Genomic DNA, 12,110 nt, shown 5'->3' on the forward strand with positions numbered 1-12,110 from the left:
TACTAATTAACACACTTGTGCTCAAATATGGTTATCCTTAAAACCTGGACTGTTGTTGTGCCTTGAGGACTGTGGTTGGGAACCCCTGCTCTGCTATAAACCACTCTGTGAGGGATTACAATTGTCGGAGAATTCCCCAAGCAAATCGTCCGTTTCAGTCCAGCAAGTCTTACGTTCAGAGCATTGCTGGCGTGTGCTCGCTTTAGGCAAAGTACGTGCCCCAGGGATCATTGGTCTTTACTGAAATCTCACCTCTCTGTGATGTGGATATGAGCCATGTGTGTACAGCTGTGCATAGATCACAGCTGTTTTCATTGGTACCTCGGGCAAGGCCATTTTAGGCGTTTGGTTGTGGGTTATGTTCAGTGATTTGTATATGCAATCTTAAAAGTAGTGACTGGTAACTTCATCCACTAGCGTATAGCAGCCACAGGAAGTCTGTGTTATTCTGTTCCTATTGTCGGGACCAATCAGACAGCGAGTGGAAACATTGAGTTCTTGTCGCACTACAACAGAAACGCTCTGTAATAACTCAGAACCCAGTATTGTTGATTCACCTATGCTACTACCAGACCAAAGTAGTTTAAAGTGTGTGTATGTTTTTATATATATATATATACACATATATATACACATATATATATACACACACACACACATCAATAGAAGAGTTTTAGTAAATCTGCAGTAGCACGCACACCAGAGGCAGATTAGACGAGGCTCTGTTGCACTGTGGTGCAATTCTTCCCCCACAATAAGAATGACTTTGGTTTTTCACAACCATTCAATGCTCATCAGGCTTCTATCAATTCCTCTATTGTTGCTGACCGTGGTCACCAGGAGAGATTCCACAACTGCGGACTGGAGGAGCGGGTCCTACTGCAGTCACTGGGTTTTAGTGACCAGATGCATTCTGCAAAACATGTGACGTTGGCTCACACACACAAGTACAATATTTGACTCCATACATGCATGAGATATAGGTCAGGCTGTGCTCTGAAACATTACACACAATATTAAAAAATGTTGATGCATCATTGAGAGTGAGCCTGTACGACACAACATATCAGTGCAAATCCAGGCCGAAAGGTGGTGTCCACACTGGGAAGCCGGCTAACGACATACAGACAGCCGGCTTCCCGACTGTCATATCCGCGTGAGAGTGAAATGACCGGCATCTAGATGTAGAGATCGGCGCCCGACATCCCGATCGAAGGGATGCCGGGCGCAGCGGGATGGGGGGGGATGATTTGGGGGCAGAGTTAGGTTTTGGTCTCCCGGGGGGGACTTAGGGTTAGGCACCCCCCCCCCCCCCCAGGGAGGTTAGGGTTAGGCATCCCCCCGGGGACTTAGGTTTAGGCAGCGGGGGACGTTAGGGTTAGGCACCCCTAAGGGAGGGTTAGGTGCGTAGGTTACCTGGGGACGATCGGGATTTCCAGCGCTGTCGGGCTGCCACGATCTGTTCCACTGTCGGCTTGACGCTGCCGGGAGACCGGCGCCCGACATCCCGATTGAAGGGATGCCGGGCGCCGCGAGCAGACAGCCGGGGGGGGCTAATGGCCGCACCATTTCGCACTCGTGGCTAATGACAGGGGAGGCGGAACAGCCCTTCACAGCAATACAGGAGTGTCCAGTGAGCTACTTAGGAATGAGAAGCGGGAACGTAGTGTTCACTCACCTTTACAGTATATATTATATTTATTTTTTTAAAGTATAGATCCAATGTATGATATAAAGTGAAGGGCCGAGTCCAACCACGCATCAAATAGAAAAGTACAAATTCTCCTCTAAGGCTGATGCCAGCTCAGCTACACAGGGTGAATGCTCGCACACAGGTATTTTTTTTTATAAAAAGCAAATGTAGTTTATTTTGTTCTGTATGCAGCAACAGATAAAAGGCAGCTGTATGGCGTCTTGCAGCACCCCCTTCCCTCCTCTTCCAGCTTCTCTGCCGCTGGGAACTAGATTGACCGCCTCACCATTTGTAACTTGTAAACTCCACGAATATGGCACAAGGAAGGGGAGGGTATAGAAGCGGTACGATCACTCCCGGCTTTTGGCTCCTTTTTTATTTTCCCAATGTGAACAGAAGGATCAGTACAATGACTAGAGCGACCACCAGGGCAACGATCATACACCACTGCCGCCGGTCTGCAAAATGAGAGAAGTCCATTATTCCTGCCAAGTAGATGGCCTCGCACACATCAACCATTTCTTTTTAAATTTAGTTTTGTTTTTTTTTTCATTGAAAATGTTTTTTCCAATTAAACAATACAAAATTAATATATATATATATAAAAAAAAAAAACAATAGATCACACATCAAAATCATATCCATCACAAATATATAGAACACCTAATATAAATAACACATCTGCAAACTGCAGCATATATGAAAAAGAGAATAACAGACTCAGTGCAGAAAAGTATCAAAATCATCTAGTATAGAATATACAATATATATATCACACTAGAGCACAGAATGTAGAAACCTCCATTCCCAATATGCATTAGATAATCATATATACGCAGCATCAAACAAAATCCAACCATAGTCTCGACTCCCAATCAATAAACGTAACATCAAATTTAGAATCTAGGTAAAGTATGCTGATCCGGCGACAACTTAGCACATGTAGATTGTAACCATCTCTGCCAAATTCGATCTACATCAACCATTTCTAATGCAATATTATGCCGAAAGTATAAAAAAGTGGGGTGCGCTGTTTAGCAGAAGTTCCCCTGTATAGAAACTTGCAGCTGACAACGAGGGGCTCTGTCAAAAAAACCATAGAAATAGTGAAAGTGTCTGCGCCAATAACTATACAGTGATCCCCAAGGCTGTTAAATATAAACAATTAAAATAATTTAATTTATTCAACATACATGGAACAGTAGTTCATCCCATTAAAACATAATAAACAGTATACATTATTGCCATCTGTAATAACATGACTGGAGATAATACAATATTATGCACAAATGAGGTCTCAGATAGATATATGGGACACATATCGTATTGGATTATAACCTGTGCATTAATACAACCGTATCCATATATAATGCAAAAAAGAACTTCCGGCATATAAATATATCCTTAAGTGCAAAGTTAAATAGTCATCGATTGTAGATACTGTTGATAAATGTCCCGTGCGAAGTTCCTTTTGCATTATATATGGATACAGTTGTATTAACGCACAGGTTATAATCCAATACGATCAGACATATATGTCCCATATATCTATCTGAGACCTCATTTGTGCATAATATTGTATCATCTCCAGTCATGTTATTACAGATGGCAATATTGTATACTGTTTATTAATATGTTTTAATGGGATGAACTACTGTTCCATGTATGTTGAATAAATTAAATTGTTTATATTTAACAGCCTTGGGGATCACTGTATAGTTATTGGCCCAGACACTTTTACTATTTCAATATTATGCCGAAACCTGTCCTTTGTTACTGAAATGCGTGGTGAACCTTTCACCGGTGTGCAGCAAATCGGTGCGCTAAGATCAGGTGCATCATGAATGTTAGGTTGTGAACTGCCTGGTGGTGTAACTGGTTCTTAGGAACCTCACCAACAAACTCACCGCTAGTCATGTGAGATACTTTGGCCATTCTCTTGAGTACAGAGTCCATGCGGTTGTGAGTGTTGTCCATCTCCTGGGAGAAGTCATCCAGCATCCTGAGGGTAGAGATTACAGGGATAACAATTATACACACAGGGAAGACATGAGTATAAACTACAACCTTAGTATGCTTCGTGATAACTCACACGGCTTGCTCATCCAATTCGTCTCCAATGCGCCCCGACATGTCCTTCAGAACCCGTATACTGCCGGACACTAGCTCCAGCTCCGTATCCTGCTCATCCATAATCAGCTAAGGAGACAGAGATAAACAGTATTCGGTCTATTCTATTATGAGACCATTCCTGCCATCAGAGGCCTGGATGAGCCTACTCTATGCTTGAACCATACTGTTTGGTCGAGATGCTTGTCCGTTACTAAAAGAACATTAATTGCGGCTATAGGCCGCGTGGAACGAAACATTTGTATTTCAATAATTATACGTCCAGACTAGCCACAAAAATTAGGCAAGAATGGGCGGCCATCAGTCAGTATGTGGCCCAGAAGTTGATTTACAGCATGCCAGGGCGAACTGCAGAGGTCTTGAATAAGCAAAAGGGTCAACACTGCAAATATTTACTCTTTGCATAAACTTAATGAAATGCTTGTAATGTTACCTCAGTATACCATAGTAACATCTGACAAAAAGGTCTAAAAACACTGAAGCAGAAAACTGTGTGGAAACCAATACTTGTGTCATTCTCAAAACTTTTGGTCTTGGCTGTACAGACCTGACTCAATCCTCATAAACCACCTCCGGTTGCACCATTAATTGAAGATGCAGTTTGAGACTACTCTAGTCAGGTTTACTGCAATATCTACAAGTGGGCCAAGACCACGAGTTAGATTTGTTGGGCTGTGCCAGCCGTGGAAAAGCCCTACTTGTGGATGACCAGAGAAACACACATACACTGCACTACATAAGCTAGAAGTGGCCTACTCAGGGATGTTGTATGAGTCTCGACAACAATAGGCCAAATCTGCAGCCTCACTCCTGAGCTACCCTTGAGATTGACTGGGAAGGGGTATGCACTGGGCTCCTGGCGATTTTCAGCATGAGGCTTGGATTGTGCTGCTAATTTAGGCAACAGACAGCGGAGAGTAGGCATGGGCAATGCAGAGGAACTTGGATCACACCTTGAGTTGTGGCGACTGGGATTTGATTGTTGCTCCATGTCGAGTAGAAGGGTAGCAGGGCCGGCTCCTCACACGTTCTGTCAGTGCGGCCGCACAGGGGCGCCGGGTCCGGCCGGAGATAATCCCCGCCCTCCACCCATCTATGGTAGGTATTATTATAAGGTGAGAGGGGGAGGACACGCAATGGTGCTGGGCGCAAAGACACCCAGCGCCGGCACTGAAGAGTAGGATGTATACAACAAGGGGAGGAGTCTATACAAATGGGATGGGCAGTTTAATGGGGCAAATAAGGTCAATGTCAGATATGGCATCACCAAAGGGCAGAAAGCAAGTGAGGCTAATGTGAGCAGTCAGGGTCCTTAGGTGGAAGGCAGACTGATGTGTATTTGGGGAGTGTTTTTGGGTGATCAACAGCCGTAGCTACATACAACTTTAATGGAGGCGTCATAAAGACACAAGTGTGGATACGGAACCGCTCCACAGACTGACGGACACAGGGCACACCTGTTGCTGGGCCTGCTGCTCCTCCACGTAACGGGAGTTTCCCGAGATAATCTCATCGTCCAGGCGAGCGAATCGATCAGAGTGCGGTGGGTCAGAGACGCCCAATGCCTGAGACAGCAGAGAGATCAGGAATGAGACTTGAGCCGACATACGTGTAAAAGATCGCCAATGGGAGAGGGTGATCAGAAGAGACTTACTTCTCTGTTCTTTCTCTCGGTAAAAGCCTGGGCTCTGGGGCTGGAGATGTGATCCCTCATTTCCTGAAAATACAAGTGTTATGCTGGTAATAACGGGGATTGGCGCAGGTTGGCGGTAGACTGTATGATGCAAAACAAGAATAACAGGTAACTCCCTTGGACACCCAACAGTCTGCTAGTAAAATATTAAACAACACTAGCAGGTGTAGTCAATATGAAACGTAAACTTCGCCGTCTATGCGTGTCAAAGTTTTCGCCGCACATCGGAGCTTTTGCCGGCGAAAAAGTATCGGGCGCGCTCCCGATTATACCCGTATTCAATGTGAAATCAGCGAAAACTTTGCTGATTTTTGGGGAAATGACCCTAACACCCCCAAAAAGATGCTCTTACATGGGGGATCACTCTGGATACCCCCGATTAGCCCTGTTGAAGGTTTTTGGGGTCTTTAAACGGGCTCAATAGCTGCTATTTTGGGGATTTGGGAAGGTGGTGAAGAATAGTATTAACAAGTTTTTTTTGCAGGAAGTAAGTAGTCCCAGCAAATTTGGGGTACTTGAAAATGGGGGTGAGCATATTTAAAAGTTGCTAAAGTGAAGTTTTAAAAAATGTGAAAAATCCACCTGCCACAAACACCTGCAATGAAAAAACACCTGGGGCATACTTGGGGACCCCCCTAGATTGTAGTTCGCTAGTTTTTAACTTTGTACCCCCCAATTTTTTTTTTCGCCCCCAAAATGAAAGTGCTTTTTTGGGGGTCTCCTGAGGTTTTTTTAATTTTTTTTTGACAGTTTACCTTTGGGGGACTGTCTGAAGGTTGCAGGGTGGTTTCCAAAATGTTGCACCCCAAAACCCCAATTCTGCACTTTTTTTCGCCACCCATTCCTTGGTGATACTTTTTTCGCAGGGTCGAATGCAATATACTTTTCGCACCGGCGAAAAGTTTTCAAATTGAATATGGTGTAAAAGTAAAAGCGGCGAAAATGATGTCATCCGAGCGTAAACCTCGCAGAAACGGCGTTTTCGCTCCATATTGAATACCCCTGTGAAAGGCAGTGAAATGGGTTGCTGTGGATTTGACGGATCTGTAAACCCAAGTATCCATCCATGCAGCTTTACCTGACCCAATAATACAATATAATGAGCTGTGTATCACATTATACTGTTAGGATCCACTGGAATGTACTAGTCTAGCAAACGACAATCTTATTAAAGAATCAGGGAGAGCTGCAAGGAAACAAGGGTCTACAGATCCAGCAAACCTGTTACTTTGAAGGTCGGGTACATTGTGCAGAGCTGCATTTATGTACCACACAGACAACAGAGAGCATGGCGAAAACGGTCTTGCAGGAGCTGGGATACAAGGAGTAGAGTAGGTAGCGGAATACGTGGACTAGGGATGGAATAGAAAATTAAGAGCGTGTCACCTTTAGGGAACTTCGTGTGTTCTCCACAAATATCTTCCTCTCGTTAAGCTCTGCTCTGGAAATCTTGAACTTTCGCTGGTTTGATTCCACGATGCCCATGAGACGAGTGAAGGAAAAATTAAAAACAGGGGGAGCGGGTATTTGGGGAAGGGAGGAAGATACAAGCTAGCCTCACAAGACTATGACAACACCTCCACACACTTAGGATACTGATGGTTTCTTCCAGGTCCTCCAGGTCCCACTCTATGCTCCTGAGGGAGTTCCTAAGTTCGTTGGTTGTCCAATCAAACTCTTCCACACTGGTGACATTGCCCTCTTGGAGGAGTTCACACCAGCGCTGGTACAGGCCTCGGGTGGTGTTTAGTGCTTTCTGCACCTCCCTGCGGAGTAGAAAAGGTAGGGGAGAGGAGAAGAGGACGAGCATGATAGATGTTAGAGACGGTGATACAGAGTAGAGGTGGTGCGTGGTCACAAAAATAAAGAGTACCCACCTGCTATGACGGTGGCATGTGAGCAAATACTATATTTGAAAATAAGATCAAAAGTAAAGTTACTACGGGCATATAGGTGGTATGGGTGGGTTGTACGAGTCATCCTGCTCAAAATTTTCTGGCTCAGTCAACCAATCAATTCACTAGATGCTAGCGACATCCCCGAGGCACGAAGTAGCTCACGCCTCGGCGGTTAGGATATGATAACGAATTTATAAGCCGTATCCTCTGCCCCAAAGCGTATATGTGTACAGTAGAGTGTTTGTATATATATATATATATATATATATATATCTATATATATGCTATTGCACAGCTTTAAAGATTTTACTCTAGGTAAATTATCACTACTACTATATTAGGAGCAATTTCTATAGAGGAAGTTAGGAATATTTTGTGAATATGTGATGGTCTACTCCCTTCTCACAAACTGTATATCTTTTGGGGGCATCCACTACAAGATCTGAAAACGACTGCACGATTACGACATTGTAATCGTGCAGTCGTTTGTCAGTCGTGTGATGTGCCTGCACTGAACAAGCAGATGTTCAGTGCAGGGTCATCCATCATCTGGAAACATGCTGAGCCTGACGATATCGTCAGGTTGACCAGCATGTTTGCACGATGATAGATGTCTAAAAGACCAAAGTTTCAAACGATGTTCAAACGATTATTGAACGATTTTATCGTTATCGTTCAACTTTATCGTCTAGTGGATACCCCCCATTAGACTTTATTGCATACCATTTTAGTGTGTTGGGCTCTGGGGGTGGGGTCCCAATCAGTGAGCACACAGACACATGTTTGAAACTTTAGTTATTAGTGATCAGTAAGGCTGCAAAGGCGTAGGCTGCATTAGATTATTAGGGGTATTCAATATGGGTGCGATAACATCGTTTTTTGCGTTAATATCACTTGTTTTAGTTTTACACCGTATTCAATTTCAAAGACTTATCGCAGTTTTGAAAAGTCTTTGATAAAAAACGGTGATAACTTTTCACCATTGAATAGGTGTCGAAAAAAAGGGCAGAATTGGGGTTTAGGGGTGCAGGCTTAAAAAAAAAATAGCCTGCAGCCCTGAGATTGACATTTAAAAAAGAACTGTGTCAAAAAAAGTTTTTTAAAAAAATAGAGACACCCGAAAAAAATTAATTTAAAAATTGGGGTGCAAAAAAAAAAAAAGGGAAAAAATTGTTAAACAATAGGGAAATAGGTTCAGGGCTATTCTGCAAGTATGCGGCAGGTGTTTTCTAGAATAGAATTATAGCAGCAGGTGTTTTCTAGAATAGAATTATAGCAGCAGGTGTTTTCTAGAATAGAATTATAGCAGCAGGTGCACAAATGCAGAATTTTTAACAAATTACTTTAGGGACACCAAAATATGCTAGTACCCATTTTCATGTACCCCAAATTTGATGGGACCACTTAAAAAACGAGAAAAATAACCTAAATGCTCTTCTGCATCACTTCTTCAATGTCGGAAAAAAATACCTGCTGCGGCTATTTAAATCCCCGACTTTCAATTAAAGGCTAAAACGGGGGTACCCATAGTGATCCCACATGTTTTTACAACTTTAGGGGGGTCTTACAATTATTTTAAGGAAAAATCGTAACTTTACGCAAATCCAACTTCGGAGTTTCCCGTTTTCGTTAATTTTATTTTGAATACGGGGATAAGCGGGAGCGCGTACCATACCTTTACGCAGAAAAAAACTCCGATATGAAACGTTAACTTCGCCAGGGAAGTTAACCTTTCATATTGAATACCCCTCTAGAAGTGTAATTACAATTTAATAACTAAGACGCAGTTACGCTGGAGTTAAGCTGGAGGAAAACTGATGGAAAACATCCTCAAAGCCAGAACACCTTCTGACCGACATCAAGCAACATATTTATGTGAGTTTCCAAATTCACCATCTGCCGTTGTATGAATACCTAGGACTCTCCTTGCTGCACTCACTGCTTGGACATAGCAGGTCCCCCCCTATCTGCGTGCTGCTCCTATTGATTGATCTTTGTTGTTCATACAATTTCTGACTGGATGGTCTCTGTACATTGTAATTTTACCCCTCATACTACAAAAAATCTCGTTTGTATTGCCTTTTTCCTTTGCGTCACATATGTTCACCTTAATCATTCTTTTAATAACTAATTCCTGCACCCACTACTCGCACACCTCTCTTTATATATCACTATTGGACATTAGCAGCACTGTTCTTTTACCTGTATTTCTGAACATTTAACTCCAGTTTTCATCTAACTTATTACCTCGTCCACAGCATGAACACGCTTACTTCATACACCCCCAATATTCAGTGCCCACATAATCCTCTGCTTTATCCATCTCTATCTTCCCCCTCTTGTCTCCTCCACTTGTTGTTCCCCCTTTTTTCTCTCATCACTCTGCCTTCCAACCCTCTGCTCCTTTCCTGTTCCTCCACTCTCAGCCACCTCCCTCCCTCCATGGTCTTGTTACCCCACCACTAAGCCCTATGCCCTCCTGGTTCTGCCTGTCACCTCCAGGGCTGCCAAGAGAAATTCTGGGCCCAGGTACAACCACCACCTGTGGGACCACAACATGTTGGGCATGGCTGCACCCATTTGTGGGTGGGTCTAGCATGTGAGATGCACCCACTGATAGGAGCATGGCATGGCACCCAGCAGCTGGGATTAAAGTAGTCACTACTGTATTAGGATGGCGGGACAGTCCCATAATAGCTGCATTTTTATCTGAATGTACTGTATTTAGATGCTACAATGTAACACACAATAATTAAGGTGCTACAACTTTATTTTGTACATCTCTCATGTAAAAAACAATCAAAATCTATTTGTTGACATAGAGATGAATGATGAACTTAATTTTGACATATCAGGTCATCTTATACACACACATTCCGCAGCACATACCCTAACCCACTGCTCCATGCTCCTTCCTCACTATCTACCCCATCTGTGTCGCCCCTGTCTGTCTGCCCCTCCCCTTTAGAATGTAAGCTCTCACGAGCAGGGCCCTCATCCCTCATGTGCTTCTCCTCCCCCTACGTATAGTATAATTTACTCCTAACTCCCCACAACAGCACCTAACACCTGGTTGCTTATGTCCTGCTGCTTGTGTTATGCAGCTATGTCTATAAACCATGTCCTTGTCCTGCCTTGTATTGTACGGCTAATAACTGTTTTTCTTGTGTGCTCATTTATGTACTGTGTAAGGCGCTGCGGAACCTTTGTGGCGCCATATAAATTAAGGATGATAATAATAAATGCACTCAGAAAGCAGATACTCACCCTCTGACCACAGAGAAGGGATCCTCCAGAGACATGGTGAGAGGTCTCTTCTCAGCGCTCTCTCTCCAACTGGATAAATAAGACTTTACACAGCTACACAATGCCCATGCTGCTCCGTGTAATAATCACCTGCTTACGGTAAGCTCGGCTAGGGATAGGTCACTGTATTTGTATTATATTTAACGTGCACACTTCACCTTTCTGTAGGCGCCACTCAGCTATAGGCGTATAAATGACACACACTTATACATCAACGTCACCCCTATAGATCCCTTTGTAAACAACCCCTCTGCTGGTCTATATGTACAGTACTAATCCCTGCACTACACACACAGCCAGAGCCTGAGCCCTGCACAGTCACACAGAGGGGAAGCCTGGCAGCTCTGTCTATGGGTGACAGACACTATGTATGTATGTATGTATGTATATATATATATATATATGCACTCAGTGCCAGCTCAGCCCCCTCTCTATATACAGCAATCCACCTGCGGAGACCACTTATCACACAGTTACCCACTACTTCCCCTCACTCTCCTCCTGCCCGGTGGGGTAGCTCCTCGTCCACCCTGACTTGTCACTAGTAGTGTCTCTTTCTCTGCCCACCCCCCAACACCCACACAGGCTGCTTTCCGCGTGTTTCCGGCCCTGCCCAGCGAGCGTGTCGGGAATTGTAGTTTCCCCTGGGTTGGGAATGGGGGGGGAGTCCCCGCAGCGCGCGTCATACTCATGTCGCGACAGGCCCCGCCCACTGAGCTCGGGCAGGAAAGTGCCAGTAGACTGGTGCGGGTGCCAGTGAGTGGACGTTAATGATATATCACGGTGCTGGCAGCAGTACTGGAATGATGACCATGTCGCTGACTGGGAGTAGCAGTGTACTGGTGCTGGGAGTAGTAGTGTACTGGTGCTGGGAGTAGTAGTGTACTGGTGCTGGGAGTAGTAGTGTACTGGTGCTGGGAGTAGTAGTGTACTGGTGCTGGGAGTAGTAGTGTACTGGTGCTGGGAGTAGTAGTGTACTGGTGCTGGGAGTAGTAGTGTACTGGTGCTGGGAGTAGTAGTGTACTGCTGCTGGGAGTAGTAGTGTACTGGTGCTGGGAGTAGTAGTGTACTGGTGCTGGGAGTAGTAGTGTACTGGTGCTGGGAGTAGTAGTGTACTGCTGCTGGGAGTAGTAGTGTACTGGTGCTGGGAGTAGTAGTGTACTGGTGCTGGGAGTAGTAGTGTACTGGTGCTGGGAGTAGTAGTGTACTGGTGCTGGAAGTAGTAGTGTACTGGTGCTGGGAGTAGTAGTGTACTGGTGCTGGGAGTAGTAGTGTACTGGTGCTGGGAGTAGTAGTGTACTGGTGCTGGGAGTAGTAGTGGTTTGAGGTGAGGGGAAAGTGACAGCAGAGATAGCACATAGCACATGGCTGCCCCATATACCCACCCAGC

General features: G+C 44.5%; 1 protein-coding gene across 1 annotated transcript; it reads right to left on the bottom strand.

Moving 5' to 3' along the window:
* Nucleotides 1-1,682: 1,682 nt before the first annotated feature.
* Nucleotides 1,683-11,350, bottom strand: STX10 (syntaxin 10). Its single transcript, XM_088473945.1, has 8 exons — nucleotides 10,682-11,350; nucleotides 7,112-7,282; nucleotides 6,903-6,996; nucleotides 5,478-5,540; nucleotides 5,281-5,388; nucleotides 3,786-3,892; nucleotides 3,601-3,695; nucleotides 1,683-2,151 (listed from the first exon to the last, which is right to left on the bottom strand). The coding sequence occupies exons 1-8, from the start codon at nucleotides 10,714-10,716 to the stop codon at nucleotides 2,069-2,071; spliced, it is 756 nt and encodes a 251-aa protein (XP_088330071.1). The 5' UTR covers nucleotides 10,717-11,350; the 3' UTR covers nucleotides 1,683-2,068.
* Nucleotides 11,351-12,110: the final 760 nt, after the last annotated feature.

The sequence above is a fragment of the Taudactylus pleione genome, unplaced genomic scaffold, assembly GCF_031769625.1.
Source record: "Taudactylus pleione unplaced genomic scaffold, aTauple2 ptg000145l, whole genome shotgun sequence".
Taxonomy (NCBI): domain Eukaryota; kingdom Metazoa; phylum Chordata; class Amphibia; order Anura; family Myobatrachidae; genus Taudactylus; species Taudactylus pleione.

Coding starts and splice junctions, on each gene's coding strand:
- STX10 (XM_088473945.1), bottom strand. CDS start 10,716: ATGTCTCTGGAGGATCCCTTCTCTGTGGTCAGAGG. Junction 7,283..10,681: donor CCCTTCTCTGTGGTCAGAGG/GTGAGTATCTGC, acceptor TCTACTCCGCAG/GGAGGTGCAGAAAGCACTAA. Junction 5,389..5,477: donor CCGAGAGAAAGAACAGAGAA/GTAAGTCTCTTC, acceptor CTGCTGTCTCAG/GCATTGGGCGTCTCTGACCC.